At 44.1% G+C, this 17,845-nt stretch overlaps 1 protein-coding gene across 4 annotated transcripts in view; it reads left to right on the forward strand.

The window, feature by feature from the left end:
- The window catches only part of LOC147659273 (membrane-spanning 4-domains subfamily A member 4A-like), a 328,181-nt gene that overhangs the window by 175,532 nt on the left and 134,804 nt on the right, over nucleotides 1-17,845 (forward strand). For 2 of the 4 annotated variants that reach the window (XM_086951839.1, XM_086951837.1), the window contains exon 5: nucleotides 7,096-7,212. The exons of the other annotated variants lie outside the window; for them this stretch is intronic. In XM_086951839.1, coding sequence (XP_086807965.1) covers nucleotides 7,096-7,212 — 117 coding nt within the window. The remainder of the gene's footprint in view (nucleotides 1-7,095; nucleotides 7,213-17,845) is intronic. 4 annotated transcript variants of the gene reach the window in all.

Below are 17,845 nucleotides of genomic sequence, written 5' to 3' on the forward strand. Positions count from 1 at the left end.
CTACAACTGTACCCAGAGTCAAACTCTCCAGGATGGGTGGGAGATCTTTTTCCTACCTCGGTCCATCGCTATGGAACTCTCTCTCCCCTGACATCCGCAAAGAAACCATCTACACACGCTTCCGCAGATCCCTTAAGACCTGGCTATTTAACCAGTAGCTCTGTCTATCGGTATAAATAAGCTATTACCTGCACTTGTCCGTCCAGCGCCGGGACACCCCTTTTTGGGTATCTGCCGCGCTCTACAAGCTTAATAAATAATTAAATAAGTTGGATGCAATTTTTCAGAATTTAGCAAGAAGTATTTTCAAAAGATGGAAAAGTGAAGCAGATGTGTTTGCCCCATTGTGCAGCTAGGTGAAACTACAATGTGAATTAAGCATGGGTGCAAAGAATACCTTAATTTTGAGAGGTGAAAAATATCTACCAAGAGGGAGTGAAAAAATAAGAAAATTGATTAAATTGGACCATGATGGGCACAACCTGATTCATCATTGTGAAGTTTTGCGAGTCTGAAATAGCGATTAATAAGGAATCGCTATTCCCGACTCGCAAAACGGGATTCATGTAGGAATCGCAATTTTTTTTGCGATTCCTACAGGTTCCTTATTTGCGACTAGCTAATTGCTAATCGCAAATAAGGAATGACTCCCCATTCATTCCTATGGGCCTTTAGGGCCCATAGGAATGAATGGGGAGTCATTCCTTATTTGCGATTAGCAATTAGCTAATTGCAAATGAGATTGCGATTTCAAGGGTGTATGGGTGTCCAAAGGACACCCTGTAACACCCCTGAAATGTAAATTCACACAGATGTTACACACACACATGTCCAGAGGACATGTGTGTGTGTTCACATGCAACTTAGAAAAATGCATTTAAATGCATTTTTTCTAAGTTTTTCGCTATTTACCACGAGGTTTGACCTCGCGGTAAATAGCGGCCCAAAATTGCGAATTCGCAATTTCTAAATGTTTCATGAATAGCATTTAAGGAATCTCTAATAGAGATTCCTTAAATGCTATTCCTCGCAAATTTGCGAGTTCTTAAATAGCTAATTTTGCATTTGGGATAATAAATCCCAAATGCAATAAGCGCAATTTCTCTTGATGAATCAGGCTGTTACTTACCATACAACACTTTAACGACAAGTGTGGAGGCTAGGCGTGAATAGTTATGTAAAAAGAATTGATAAAAAGATGTGAGGTGTGTAGAGAGAGTGAAAAACATTTGAAAGTTGGTGGTTAGGAAATGGATTCCCTGAATTATGCTAAAGTCTGATCACTTTGCCTTAGTAATGATTGCTGCTTTCTCAAGATGGGTAGCAGTTGAATTTGTGAGGAACATTACACGTAAGAATGTTAGCAAAATATTCAAGAAAGTATTCATAAAAGAGAGATGCCCAGGAATAATTATCACAAATAATGGTACTCAACTTACATCCACGCTGATGCACACACTTTTAAAACGTCATGGGGTTAAACATGTACTCTCCAAGGTAATAGGCTCAACTGACTTGTCGCAGGGACCCTACAAATTACAGTGAATGCCATGAAGGGAGTGAGAGAGGCTGTGGACAAAATGGCGTGGGCATAAAACATGACTGTGAATTAGCTCATGGATGTGTTACCGTTTGCGAGAATGAAAACCCAAAATCAAACTGACCCTGCACTGAATGAAGGATTATGAAACCCAAAGTGATGCATATGACGGCATGAAAGGAAAAAGAATTGCGGAAGGCGACTACAACAAAATCAAGTTGGGAAGAAGGGGCAATGTGCTAAAAAAGTTTCAAATCTCATGAAAGTGTACATTGTACATAATTGCCATTTTGTTTTAAAGTAAGGTCAATGGTGGAATAAGAAAGAGTTACCTTGAAGAGCAAGAAAAAAAAGGGAGAAAGAATAGTGCAGAAATTGTGAAAAAGGGAATGACAGGAACTCCTGTAGTGGTTACATATTTATGAGTGATGTGCAGATGGCTGACCCAGAAAGCATTGGATGAGGTGGTCAAGCAATAGCACAAAGAGTGAACAGGATGGCAGTAGGAGAAAGTTAAAACTTTGAAAAGAGAAGCAAGGATGGCTGCTAATTCATGTGGTGAAGACTGCAGAAAATGTTTTAGGACTTTATTATTAGGGCTTCATTATATACAGAGAATGGAAATGGAAACAAGTCCCAACAACTGCAAAGAGCACCTCAACATCTTCAGCCCATCAGCAGACACCAACCATCACCCCACCACAGGCCCTCTGCAACAACCTCACTAACTTCTTTCACAAGAAAATTCTCATGATCTACAGTAACTTTTACCCCCAACTCAGGACCCAAGTCCTCAACAAACTGCTGCCCACTATCATCATGTTTGACCACCTACTAACAAACTGGAGCTCCGTCAACCCAAAAGACACTACAGAAATGATGAAAACATTCTACTTAGTGCCCCCCACCAACGTCTTCCCCCGCCGCATCTTCAACCTATAAGGAACCCTAATCAGCTCCAACCCCACCACCATCAATGTCTCCACCCTCAGCGGAATCTTCCCGGGGAACTTTAAAAACACAGAAATAACAGCTGTCCTGAAGAAACCTTCTGCAGACACGGAAGAGCGCTGCAACTACAGACCTATCTTGCTCCTAACCTTCCCATCAAACGTCATGGAGAAATCAATCAACATGCAACTCCTCAATCATCTAAAACAGCACCATCTCCTAGACACCACTTAGTTACCGTATTTTCCGGCGTATAAGACGACTCGGCGTATAAGACGACCCCCTACTTTTCATGATAAAATGTAGGTTTCATGCTATACTCGCCGTATAAGACAACCCCCACTTCCAACGCAGTCCTGCATAGCGATTTTGGTCATTCACGGCGCCATTTGTTCTATTTGCCTATTACTTTTTATTTGCTATCGATACTTGCACAGTGCTTCCACAGTGCCACCATCACCTACGTAACATTAGTTCTTGTGTTTGAGTGCCCTCAATTTATTTCAATATTATACCGTACCTCTACTTGCACAAATGTCACTTTTTCCTCCTGTAATGCACCATTTTCTATTGAGAAGCGGTCTGACACCTTCGGGTGAAGTCCGCACTATGTAAAAACGCATGAACACATACCGTAAAGTTTGGTACCCGGCGTTTAAGACGACCCCCAACTTTCCAGAACATTTTAAGGGGTTAAAAAGTCGTCTTATACGCCGGAAAATACGGTAGGTTTCTGCAGCAACCACAGCACAGAAACCATTCTCATCGCAGCAACTGACAACATCCAGACCATCATAGACATCCTGCTTGATCTATACTCAGCCTTCAACACTGTCTCTCACAGCACCCTCGTCTCAAGACTCCACAACAAAATAAAGGAACCGCCCTGAGATGGCTTGCCTCCTTTGTTGCCGACAGACTCCTGCCATACACCTCTGTACCCAAGAACCTCATCTGCAGAGTCCCTCAAGAGTCCTTGCTGAGCTGTGCCCTCTTAACATCTACATGGCCCTACTTGCCCATGTCATAAGATCCCAATGAATCAACATTGTATCCTATGCAGACAACACTCATCTCTGCTCATCCTCTCAGAAAACAACCACACCACCGGGACCAGCTTCACAACCTGCATATCAAGCGTGGAAAACTGGATGAAACAGAACTGCCTAAAACTCAACAGAAACAAAACTGTAGCCCTAATCTTTGGGAACTAGAGCTCTCTGTGGGATTTCTCCTGATAGTCAACCGAATCGGGACCCAATCCCACCCCCATAGAGCATGTAAAAAAACTCAGAATTATCTTGGATGACAAACTCACGATGACCAAACAGGTGAACGTAATAACCCCTTCCTGCTTCTGCATATTCTCCACTAGCTATTCTAATGGCTTCTTACAAACACCAGATACAGTCACCCAGCCCCTCCTCATCAGTAGGCTGTACTACGGTAGCGCACTTTACACCAGTATCTCGAACCAACTCATACAAAGAGTCCAAACTACCCGGAATGCCACTCTCAGCCTCATCAGCAACATCCCCTGCAGTGCACACACCATGCCCCACCTCTGATAGCTATATTGGCTACCCATCCAGAGCGGCTGCCACATTGGAGGACCAGCATACCTCAACCACTGCCTTAATTCCACCATCCAGCTAGGCAACTGACTCGGACACACTCTGCCTTGCACAGATACCACAAATCACCAGAAGCAAAATAGGTGGACGCTCTTCTTCCTACATCAGAGCCAAAACCTTCCTCTTCACATCAGGACCACCCCATTTCTACTAGAGTTCCACAAAAAAATGAAGACTTTGCTGTTCGACTTGATGCCCTGATCAGACTACACATCTACTCTAGTGCCTGGATACCCCTTTGGGTGATAAGTGCGCTATACAAATCCACTTAACATAACTTGGAATTAGTCCAACCAATGTCTTGTTTCTGCAATGTCTTTCAGGATTTTGGTCATACATACATTTTTTATGGTTACTTTATATTGCTAAAAAGATGGGATGTGCCATATGGTGATGTTTAGACATTTCATTGGATTTATTTATATATTTTTTCACCACAACATATTTCCACTTCACAGTTGTAGCTGGCATTAATTGCGGATGGGGGTTAGGCGGGTAGCATGGGGAAGGTTGCGAGGGGGGTTAAAAATCGTACCTGTCCCAGCTGGGTCCCGCGTTTTCTCAGTATTCTCCTGCTCTCCTGCCTTCTGTAGGAACAGGAAGCAGGCAGCCTCCCTCTCCTAAGCAAATCACAAGGCTGCAATGGCAACATTGTAATTGATGGGCACTCAGCCCAGCTAGGGGCCTACGGGGAGATCATTTTCTCCACGTAGGCTGCATTACAGCCCACATGGAGAAAGGGCAGAGTGGGCATGACTGATTTGGGTGGCCCCAGGGGACCGACCAAACAGTTATTGGGCCCTCAGCAGTGGGTACACCACTCTTCCCCTACTCACAGAGCAGTAAGTACAAGCAAACCTTTCTGCTTTCTCGCAGTGCAAGAAGCAGAAATATAAAATGGTAGTGATTTCCATTTTATGTTTATGCTTCTCACACTGTGAGGAAACGAGGGGGCGATGCTCCTCCGCCCTAGTGGAGCAGCTGCCACTTAAGACACATTAACCGTGTAATTCTGTTTGGAGGAAAGCAGAGTGATATTCTTTTACTTTAACCCCCTTACATAAAAAACATATGTTATTCATTTTTGAAAAACTTTCTTTCAGTTGTCATTATTTTGAAGAAAGGAGTGATGTTATATTGTACTAATTTGTGGGAATTTTCCTCTATGATCAATTGTCATGACATCATGGGAACCAGAGATCTCTATGAGGTCACAGGATTCCAAGGGTCTCAATTACTGTTAACAGAGAGCAGGTGAGGAAACTCCTGTGGTGGTGTTGGTGATATATTACATTTCAAAGTACATTATCCAGTCTTCAGTGCTTACATCAAGTTACATCCAGTTTCACTATTAATAAAATATCATAAGAAGTGACATCTTCAACTACAACAATATAGAACCTGCAAGTGCAGCTCCCTTGCTGAAAAGACGCCATAAGAATTAAGTCTACCTTCAAAGAAGAGTGAACAAAAATGAGTGAGCGGGTGACGATTGCATTGTAAGTGGTGTACTTAAAATGGTATATGCAGCAAAATGGTGGACAGCAGATACTTCATACAGCAGAATGGGCCATTATTTTCTTTGCATTTTCAGAGCAGCTCGTTCATGTGTATGTCTTTATTTTGTGAAAAAGCTGTAAATCAACAAGATGTTATCATGATAGCAATGTAAACCAAATGGCACCACAGGGCATTACTTTGGACTGCATGCCCCAGGGTGCCATGTTGCCCCTGCGGGTGCCGTGCTGCCCTGGGGATGCAATTCTGCCCCGGGGGTGCTATATTACCATTTAGCTCTGTTGTTGACATAATAGACCACCAAGGAAATTAATATTGCTGGATATAAAGATCTGTCACTAGAATATCTTTGCGAGAATATTTTCTGGCAAACATACTATGCTCTATTTCTTTTTTTGCTGAATGTATTTGATTTTGTATCAAACGGAGCACAGTACTGGAAAGGTCAAGTATAAAAGGACAGTTAGAAGATGCAAGCAGGACATATCGCCTAAGTCAGGTGTCTAGTAAATGATATCACTCAGGATCTTAACACCCATGAGACATAGTCATAGCATGAGTGCAATGCAACAGCATTTGTACCAGTATCATTGTGGGTGCAGTAATGCAGACACTATGGGCCCAATTCACAGAATGAACTTAAGACTCAATCCTAAATTCACTACTATTTTGGTATTCACAGAATGCACTTACTACTTTTGGCATTCACAGAATGAATTTACTAATTTTGGTATTCACAGAAGTTAGGGTTTTGTCTTAAGTTTGTCTTAAGACAAACTTAAGACAGACTTAAGACAGACTTAAGACAAAATCCTAACTTCTGTGAATACCAACAGTAGTAAGTTCATTCTGTGAATGCCAAAAGTCGTAAGTGCATTCTGTGAATACCAAAATAGTAGTAAGTTTAGGATTGAGTCTTAAGTTCATTCTGTGAATCGGGCCCATCATCATGCGACCTACGAATCATAGCATGAAGGTGTTGACGTTGTTGTTGATGCCCAGTCCATAAAATTCTTTCCAGTACCACCAGGTTTTCATAAACGTGTGGGGCAGCCTCTGCTTGCATACACCACTGAGCCAATTTGTCCCTGTGAGCTGTTGCTCTCTACTCGGCATCATGTTAATAAAAACCACCAAATTGAAAAATATTTTAGTAAGCAATACTTAAGAGCTGATATTTATCTCAAACTACAGTTCTGGACATGATATTCTAATGTGCAACCAGACAGAAAGGAGGCAACCCAATCTAAGATTCTACCTCGAAGCCCACATTTTAAGGTAGTATTGAAATAAATATAATGCAGTCATCTGTTTCAAAGTCTATGGTGAGCTAGAGCTGCAGGCGTGTGTGAAGGCTTTCACAAGTTGAATGTTAGGTTTCTCTGTGCAACAAGCTTCTCTATTAGAGGTACCTCAATTCTTCACATTCTAATCATCACCCTTTCTTTACAGGTAATAGGCAGTTTGGGGATGAACATTGTCAGCATCATCTGTGCTGGCATCGAAATAATTATTGTTACAATCAATCTATTAATTGATTCAATCATTTGCAGTTCATATCAATTTTGTGTAAGTAAACCATATCGAAGTCAAATATTACTAATGTGACTGGGCTTTCTTATGCTTGTTTGTTCTTACATAATCTTGTTGCATTATTCATTGCTTCCAAATTCTTCATAGTAAATTAATGATAAGCTGGTTAATTTAGAGCTGGGCGAATGTGGAGTATCAGCAGAAAAATGGCATATGTACTGCCTGTCAATCTTGCAGTTCTTTCACCCCATTTGGGGATGAGGGAAGAGCAGAGTTTGCACCAACAGGTTCAGCTGAGGCTGCTGGTGCAAATCCTTGACCTTGTTGGCCTGTCTGCCCCTGGGCTGCCAGGGCATAGGGACAGGCATCCGGACCTATTAAGGGTGGGAAGACCATCACAAGAGTTCTGTGCCCGGGACGGCCATGCAAGGTGGTCCCGGGCTAAGGAAATAAACCAGTGGCTTGAACATGTAGTGAGAAGGCTCTCTCCACATTGTGTCAAAGATTGCTTGTTTTTAAAGAAAAAACTCCCAGACAGAAATGCTGATCAGTATCAAAAAAACAAAGTTGCCCGTTTGGAAATTCCTTCTCATTTAGATACTTCACTGTTGATTCCATTGTAAGCTTCAAAGTCCACTGAGCTAGTGGGCTAGCTGACTGTCTGAACAACTCAAATGAGTTCAAAACTGTTCCACCCATGACAGGCTTTCACTTGTAGTAATGTTTTTTGGTTTAGGATACATTATACAAAGCTTCAACATTATAGATCACTAAATTGATAAATGAATCAAATTTAACATCACAAATAGCTGGTAACATATCTCTAGTTAGTAATGCTATAAATAAAAAAAAATGTGTGTTAACAGTAAAACACAAGGTAAATGGTATGCTTGGTCTTTCAGATGAGATTAACAAATAAATTCCATTAATCTTGGTAGTATTAACATCTTTTCCTATAACCCTTGTATATCTCAATGATGATTAAGTACAAAATAATGTTGAATATTGAATAGTTTGCACTAGCAGTATTGCCAAGCATGTATCCTGAATGGGGATACAGAATTATGTAGAGCATGAATAAGACAGTGGTAAAAGATGGTGAAGGTAATTGAATGGCTTTAGAGCCGTATTCCACAAAATTGGTACATCGTAGCTATTCGAACAAGTGCCTGAGAAAACCACAATGCTGTGATCCTTAATTAAAAAACAAAAGAGCCAGATATATTTTAAAGATTTATGGGGTTAGATATACAATGGAACGCCTAATTTGGAGCATTCATAATTAATAGGTGGTCAAAATTACACAACTGTAAGGGCGACTCAAATACTAGCTGTAAGAAATTGGGTTGCTGGTTGAGGGGGGTGAAACCCTAGTCAAGCAGCAATCACAATCCTTGTCAGGATGAGGCACAAGAAAGCCCAAAATTAACCTGTGCTCAACCCTCTGGTATCTTGCCACAGAGCAGTCAGGCTTAACTTGGATGCAATATGTTAAGTATTTATGCAGCACTTCAAACAGTAATAGAGTGAAAACACAACACAAGAAAAGCAATTAATAAATAAAACAAAACCAAAACTACAAAAATCCAATCAGAGATATGCACGTTTAAAGTTTTCAGTGACAATTGCGCCAAAAAGTCGGACCAGTACAAAGTCAAAAGGTCAGGCCGACTGCAATTGGAGCACATGCTGGCTACAAGGACCAAGATAGACTATTGAATAAAAGTACCTTAAATTATGCTTGCGGCGTGTTCCGACGTCCAGCGCCGAGTATGCGTTGCAACAGCCGAGGCGATGCATCGATACGAGGTCCTGCATTTTGTCGAGGATTCTGTGCACAAGTTTTTGCAATGTGAAACCCAGCATCGAAGATGCATCGTGCAGCCGAAGCGATGCACCAGTTCTGAAGAGCTGTGAGGGTGCGATGTGAGACCTGCATCATCAACATGGGATTTGTGATGTTAGGGCATGCGTCAGGAAAGCTCTGAACAGGCAACAGTTTCTATCGATGTGGAGATCTTGTGTCAAGAGAACCCTCACAGCAGAGGCAATGTGTTAGTCCTGCTCTGGATTGCACTCCTCAGCAGAGGGCATGCTTCGGTTCTGCTAGGTACACAGCTGGGCTGGTATATCACCTTGATGTCAACTTCCAAGGGTTCAGGACTCAAGTGGCACCACTTAGACACATAGATGGCAGGTGATGGGTTCAACTTTGTTACAGCCTTCTGTCTCTTAGGCTCTAGTTAAGAGTCCAGCCAACTATCCCTTCAATTCACTCTAGGGTCCTTGGTTTCAACAGATGCAGTTCCAGTCCTTCGGACCCAGGCAAGAGGACAGTAGGCTGCAGGTCAGCACATAAGGGGAGCAGCATTAACAGGTCCAGAAGTGTACTGAAGAGTTGGTACCTGGGGTTCCCTATTTATACCTGGGCCTTCCTTTGAAGTGGGAGAAGCTTTTAGAATTAAATCGATTTTCATTAGCAGAACACATAGCAAAAAGGAACACGACAATGCTTTATTGCCTACAACCCATGGGAGAAGCTTTTAGAGGTTTCCCTTTGACGTCCACAGGCTTCCTGTGTCATGTCCTTTAGGCTAGTCCTGTCATCTATACCCCTTTTTACATACATTGTCCTATCCGCATGACATTAACGGTTTTGAACAGGTAACCTTTTCCCTAGTAGCTTACTCCTGTCTCTTTGACACCAACTCTTAGTATTCTATCCTAATCCCTGTACCTGACATACATAAACATAACCTTAGGCACAGCATAATTACTCTGTGTAAGGGTCACTGCCTTTTTTAAACCTTAGCCAACAGCCAGCTGTGCATGATCGCATTTGTTTGGAAAAACATTCATATGTGTTTCCAAATCATTTATGTTTGTTTTCAAAGCATATCGATTCTAGAAGAAAGCCTGGAGTCACAACTCCAGCATATGAAGCCCTCACCCCCACTTTGCAAATTAGAGGAGAATTCCTTCCAAGCAGTCATGTGGTCCTGCGTCCTGTCATTGATGGCCCATCCAGGCATACCTAAGCTCCATATTGTGTGTGGGTACCTAGGAGGAATACCCAAAGCCCAACTGCTAACTATACTCAGTCATGTGACCCAGAGAAAACCTGAATGCACTAAATGGCTAAATAAGGAAAATGCCAACTTTCTAAAAGTGGCATTTCAGAATTGTAATTTAAAATCTGACTTCACCATGATAGAGAGGTTTGCATTACAATTCCAAAGACACCAAATAAGAACTGGTTACCTGTTCTCATTTGGAAATGATCACCTATTAAATGCAATAAGGTAACTACAAGGTTATCCAATGGCAGAGGCATACCGTGCAGTAGGGAAATACAAATGTAAGAGTTTTTTAAAACCAAGACATGTAAAACTAAACAACACATATCCCATTGTTTAAATACACCTTAACTTGCCCTCTTGGTAGTCCAGGATCTACCCAAGAGGTCAATCAATCAATCAAAGCATTTGTATAGCGCACTACTCACCCGGAGGGTCTCAAGGCGCTAGGGGAGGGGGGGTCCGCTACTGCTCGAACAGCCATGTCTTGAGCTGCTTCCTGAAGGTGAGGTGGTCCTGGGTCAGGCGGAGGTGGGTCGGTAGGGAGTTCCATGTCTTGGCGGCGAGGTAGGAGAAGGACCTTCCCCCTGTGGTGGCTCTTCAGATGCGGGGGACGGCAAGGGCGTGGCCGGTCGATCGAAGCTGGCGTTTGGGAGCGTAGAAGTTGAAGCGGCTGTTGAGGTATCCTGGGCCTTGGTTGTGCAGGGCTTTGTGTGCGTGGGTGAGGAGACGGAAGGTGTCCGGAGATGTGGTTGTGACGGGGGATGTCCAGCATGAGTCGTGCAGAGGCGTTCTGGATCCGCTGGAGTCTCTTCTGGAGTTTGGCGGTGGTTCCGGCGTAGATGGAGTTGCCGTAGTCCAGTCGGCTGGGTGACCGTCTTCCTGATCCACCGGAAGATCTTGCGTAGCATGCGTAGGATGTTGAAGCACGACGAGGAGATGGCGTTGACTTGTCTGGTCATGGAGAGGGAGGAGTCCAGGATGAAGCCCAGGTTGCGTGCGTGGTCTGTTGGTTTGGGTGCGCTGCCTAGGGCGGGGGGCCACCAGGAGTCGTCCCAGAGTGTGAGGATCCCAGGATGAGGACTTCCATCTTGTCCGAGTTCAGTTTCAGGCGGCTGTTCTTCATCCATTTGGCTACCTCTTTCATCCCTTCGTGTAGGTTGGCTCTGGCGGTGGCGGGGTCGTTGGTGAGGGAGAGGATCAGCTGGGTGTCGTTGGTGTAGGAGATGATGTTGAGGTTGTGCTGGCGTGCGATGGCTGCGAGGGGACTCATGTAGACGTTGAAGAGGGTTGGGCTGAGCGAGGAGCCTTGAGGAACGTCGCAGATGACTTTGGTGGCTTCTGACCTGAACAGGGGAAGGCGGACTCTCTGTGTCCTTCCGGCGAGGAAGGAGGTGATCCACTCCAGTGCCTTCTCCTGGATTCCGACGTTGCTGAGGCGCTGTACTAGGGTACAGTGTCGAAGGCCGCGGAGAGGTCTAGGAGGATGAGGGCCGCAGTTTCTCCGTTGTCGAGCAGAGCTCGGATGTCATCCGTTGCTGCGATCAGGGCGGTCTCGGTGCTGTGGTTGGCCCGGAAGCCAGACTGCGAGAGGTCGAGGGATCCATTCATCTTGAGGAAGGCGGCCAGCTGCTTGTTGACGGTCTTCTCGATGACTTTTGCGGGAAACGATGGCAGCGAGATGGGTCGGTAGTTCTTGAGGTCGGTGGGGTCGGCTGATGGCTTCTTTAGTAGGGCGCTGAGTTCGGCGTGCTTCCAGCTCTCCGGAAAGGTAGCGGTGTTGAAGGAGCTGTTGATGATGTCCCGCAGGTGGGGTGCGATGACAGCATCTGCCTTGTTGAAGACGTGGTGGGGGCAAGGGTCGGTCGGAGATCCAGAGTGGATGGAGTTCATCGTGCGGATGGTGTCTTCGGTGCTGATCGGGGTCCAGGCGCGGAGGGTGGTGGTGGGGGGCGGTGGTGCGCTCGTGGCGTGCGTTGGTTGAGTGCTGAAGCTGTTGTGTATGTCCGCGATCTTGTTGTGGAAGTAGGAGGCGAGGGAGTTGCAGTGGTCTTGCGAAGGGGTGATGTCGTTGTTTCTGGCATTGGGGTTGGAGAGCTCTTTAACGATGTTGAAGAGTTCCTTGCCATTGTGTGCGTTGTTGTCCAGTCGTTCCTTGAAAGCAGTTTTCTTGGTGGTGTGGATCAGTTGGTGGTGTTTTCGGGTGGCGATCTTGAGGGCAGTCATGTTGTCAGGTGTTGGGTCTCTGCGCCAGGCTTTCTCCAGGGCTCTGCAGTCCTTACATGACTTACATGTCAATTCAATTCAATTCAATATAGTCTTTATTTCGATTACTCAATCATAAAAGACAGGTTAATTCAGTATTAAAAATATATAAAAAGATATTCATCTCTTAGCATTTTTACAATAAACATTAAACAATAAAACCAACAATGATCATAGTTCTTCATAAAATAGTCAATAAATATATGTCCATTATTAAAACACATGATTATACGTAGGCAATACTAAAAATAGTTATTAAAATGTAACATGACATTCAACAACTATCATATCACGTAGGCTAGAACCAAGATTCCACCATTTATACAAAGATCTTATTTCAGCAGAAAATCAAAAGATTAGTATATGGTCCCCCTTTGCAGTAAAGGTTACTCCACCCCCATTTTCATGGCTCGAATGGCCCACGCCCAACTCAAAATGTTGCCATACCAATTACAATAAGGTTTGTGGTATCTGACCTAAGAATCCTAAAAGCTTCCTTTGCGGTCCTAATACCCAAGACCATACAAACAGGTTTTAGCCATTTTGTCATAGGAAGATGGTAAACTGGACAGACAAATAAAATGTGGGCTTTGGTCTCAATATGGACATGGCAAAAGATACATGTATCACATACTGATGAGAGCCATCTACTTGTAAATGCTCTTACTGGTAGAGAACCTACTCTGAACTGATGGTAAAGTTTTGGATCAAGTGGCCTAGAAATGAGGTCCCAATAGGCTTCCAATTTCACCTCAGCTTTTACTTCTAGGAATTCCCTAGACAATGTCAGCCTTGTAATGGATGAGATTTTCTTAATTTTAACCATATCCCCGTAAGCTGCCTTGTAGATCTTCTTAAGGAGAAATACCATACCATCTTGGTCCTTCCACAGGATGCTCATCCCCCTGTCGGACAGCGTGATTTTAATATTGGTCAGCCATGGGATTAGGCCTGGGCGTAGTTTGTGTAGCAGCACTACACGTAGCGTAGCTGATGACACTGTGTACTTGTCTGCACTATGAAAGAATTGCAAAATAATTGCAAATGCCATCCTGCACAGTGCCAGATATCTATCTTTATATGCTAAAGTGCATATAGTACTTTCACAAAAGTGAAACTGAAAAATTAGCAAACAGTGAGAGAGGTGATGATTTTGGGATCCTCCCTAACCTAGGGGGAGTACCAAACAGATGCCTTGAAAACAAAAAAGCACATCTTATTGAACGATTTGGTGGTGGTCCCATCCTCTTAGGACCACCCCAAGAACAGTTATTGGCAAAACAAACATTCCCAACCAAAGGCCCTGCAAAGAATTATGGGATGAGATTAGCAGTGGGGAGTGAATTTTATATAGTATCCAATATCAAAATAATTCTACAAAGAGCTCCAGTTCAACTGGTGGTTACTAGATGTCCCTCACGAGTCAAATGCAAATGCTTGATGAAGGAGTTTCAATGGTTTGGCATTTGACTCGTGAGGGACATCTTGTAACGACTAGTGGAACTGCAGCTTGATGTAAGAATAATTTCAATGCTTTGCATTTGACTCATGAGGGACATCTAGTAACGACTAGGTGAACTGCAGCTCTTTGAATTTGAATTTAAAAATAATTGTATAGCGCACGTTTACCTAGCGGTTTCATGGCGCTGCGGGGTCAGTTCAACTTCAAGAGCAGGGACAGAGTTGGATTAAGATGAAAAGGCCTGTGCGTACAGAAAGGTTTTCAGTCTCCCTCAAAACTCCATATAAGATGCTGATGTTCGGATGGGAACGGGTAAGGAGTTCCAAAATGACGGAGCAAGGACAAAAAACTTGCAGCCTCCTATCCTACTTTTCTTAAATCGAGGTACCACTAAGAGAGAAAGAGAAGAAGAGCGTAGTTGCCTACTAGGAATGTAATGGTGAATGTTAGCTTTGATGAAGGCTGGAGCTGTCCCGGCAAGAGCCTGAAAAGTCAGGCATCCGAGCTTGAACAGGGCTCTTTCTTTTATAGGGAGCCAATGTAGGGAGCAGAGGGACGGTGTGATGTGCTGGGATCTAGGTAAACTAAGAACCTACCGGGCAGCTTGGTTCTGCACTAGCTGGAGCCGGCGGAGGGCATAACTAGGAATGCCATTGTACAGTGCGTTACCATAGTCAAGGCGAGAGAGAACGATCGGCATGACGATAAGTTTAAGGGCTGAGGAAGAAAAAAAACGTGAAATCTTGCGAATAGTACGCAACGCAAAAAAACAAGAAGAAACCACCGTGCTGACGTGCGAGTGAAGAGTGAGGTGTTGATTAAGAGTGATCCCCAAAGTTTTGACAGAAGAAGAAGGAAGAGGAGGGGAATCAAGCGAGGAAGGCCAAAAAGCCGAAGACCAAGGATTAAGTTTACCTCCAGTCAGGACAAGCTCAGTCTTATCAGGGTTGAGTTGACTTTGTAGAATTATTTTGATATTGGATACTATAATATTCACTGCCCACTGCTAATCTCATCCCATAATGCTTTGCAGGGCCTTTAGTTGGGATTGTTTTTGTTTGCCAATAACTGTACTTGGGTGGTCCTAAGAGGATGGGGTCGTGTAGTTTTACTAGAATGGCCACCAATTCCAGAAGTGTACCCATTTCCACCAAAGCACTCCACATTTTCACACGGGGACAAGGTCAAATGCAGATTTTAGATCCACGAAAGCCGCATAGATTGTGCCCCCTCCTATGATAACCACATGCCAGTATATTAGCACAAACCTAAAGACCTGGTCAAGGTTACTTGTGTGTGGCCGAAACCCCGCTTGTAATGGTGATAGGATGTCTCTTTCAACTATCCAGGCCTGGATTCTGCCAAGCACTAATCAGGCTACGGTTTTCTGAACAGAATCTATCAGGCTAATTGGCCTGTAATTTCCTGGTTGTGAGCGATCACCCTTCTTGTATATCTGTAGGATTTCAGCACCTGACCAGGTATCAGGAATCGGGGCACCACTGGCTATGGCATTTGCCAGTAACTTTATATAAGGTACCCAGAACTCTTTTTCCTTAATAAACAAATCTGCGGGTATGCAGTTAGGACCAGGGGCCCTGCCTCCCGGAATTAGTTTTAACACAGACTCAACTTCTGAGCTAGTGAAGCACAGAGGTTCAGTAGGCAGTGGCCATTGAGGGATCTCTTCATTACAATTAGAGGACTGAACCTACGCCGCATAATGTGCAACCCACTGTACTGGGGAAGTGTGGTTATTCAGTATCTGCTTCAGTTCACCACTACCCCATTTGACTAACTGCCAAAATTGTGTCATATTCCGCCCTCTGCATGCCAACAGCAATTCATGCCATCAGTCTTCGCCCCATTCCTTCTTCACTAGCAACTGCGCTTTCTTATAGTTTGCTCTGGTCTTTCTAACGTTACCCAAATCTTTGGATCTAATAGCCCTTAATAACATTTTGTAAGCATTTCTACAGGAGCTGTTGCACCATGAGCCTGCCTTCACAGTCCTATTCTTACTACTTTTGGTATTCACAGAAGTTAGGATTTTGTCTTAAGTCTGTCTTAAGTTTGTCTTGACACAAAATCCTAACTTCTGTGAATACCAAAAGTAGTAAGTTCATTCTGTGAATGCCAAAAGTAGTAAGTGCATTCTGTGAATACCAAAATAGTAGTAAGTTTAGGATTGAGTCTTAAGTTTATTCTGTGAATCAGGCCCATAGAGCCTTATTTTTTAGCGTCGACCAATCTTGCCGAGCGCCAGGAGGCGCTTTAAAGGCAAGTACTACTGTGCACGGAGTGGCCTCAGGTGGAAGGTGCAAGGAAGTGTGATGATTCATGTCACTTGCTTCAGTTATCTCTATGGGCCTACTCCTAGTTCCACTCTCCCCTTGCTGTGGCTTCTTCTCCGTAGATATACCATTGTAAATTAACAGAAAGGTTGGGCTCAGAACATGTGGCTGTCGCAATGGGAGCTGACTTATTTCAAACATTGACTGGGATTCTCATTTGCGTTGTCTCGTACCCCCACCTGTTGATTATCTATCCCACCATTCTCCTGTACATTAGAGTGGATAGGGTTTATTTGGTTTGTGCCGAAGATACCCTGTTCTATCTTCTTTAGTCTATCATCGACCGAGATAAATTTTCTAAGTAAAGGGTTGATCATAGCTGAAATTTTCACTCCTATCAGTGAGCATAACTCATCTAAATTGAGCTGCTAGATGGGCTGAGCTGGTGACAGTCTGCACTGCTATTGATAGAGGTTGCTGCAGGTTGGAGAACACCTATTTTACCAGTGGTAGCTACCCTACGGTTGGCTGTTCTAGGGGCTGGCAGATTAGGCTTTACTGGTCCGCTGCCTTTCCTTTTTTTTTTGGCAGTTCACCACCTGTGCCCCCATTGAGCTTCTTTTCCCTGGTGGTGACCATGGATGTACTTAGTGGGCTTTCCTGTCCCTGTAGTGTGGCTGGGATTGCTGGCACTGGATCAGTATTTGTCGTAAGAGGCTGAATACTGTGTGTTTCAGGGCCGGCGGTACTTCCTATTGAATGTTGGGAGGGCTGTACTGTGGAACTGTAGCTGCCAAATGGAATCACAGGGTCAACTGAAAGCCTACGTTCCGTCAGTTGAATTTCGTGCATCAAAGCGGATTCTGCCCTGCCTAATAAAGCATCCCAACTTCCGTTTACTCATGTTTGCAAAACCGTGGCCTGCCAGAGTACACAATTATAGCTTATTAACTATACTCAAACAGATTATTATGTATAAAGCAAAATCTTACAGCTCAATTGTCAATGGTGTGGCCCAGCCCGGCCTCCTCTGGGCTCTTACGGGCGCAGACAGACCTGCCCTTGGACTGGGCTTGGCCAAGGTACGCCTGAGCGCGTCCCGCCCGCAGCTGCCTTTTGAAGCGCCTCCTGCCGCTTCCTACTTGCGTGGGTGGCCGTGCACCACAGAAGTGATTGTGGGTGTTTTTAGTTCCCCTCGGTGCGGGATAAGAGATCGAGGGTGCCACAACAACGGGGGCATGCAGAAGGATCGTTGCGGTCTCCCTGGACCGTTGGCAAAGTAGACAGGTTAAAGGTAGTTAGCAACCGGCCGGGACCTACAGGTATTAAAAGGAAGGTATGGGCTGGGCAAAAGGTTTATATTTTGCCAGGTCACAACAGCAGGTTAGCACTGCAAACACAGGCTGCAATGGCAGACCTGAGATGTTTAAAGTGCTACTTCAGTGGATGGCATAGTCAGTGGTGGAGGTCCACTAGCACAACAACCAAAAACAATTGCCAATACTGCTACTATTTATTAAACGTAATCCAAGAAGATATAAGAACTGCTCATCACTATATCCTCAAGCTCA

The sequence above is a fragment of the Lissotriton vulgaris genome, unplaced genomic scaffold (assembly GCF_964263255.1).
Source record: "Lissotriton vulgaris unplaced genomic scaffold, aLisVul1.2 SCAFFOLD_435, whole genome shotgun sequence".
Taxonomy (NCBI): domain Eukaryota; kingdom Metazoa; phylum Chordata; class Amphibia; order Caudata; family Salamandridae; genus Lissotriton; species Lissotriton vulgaris.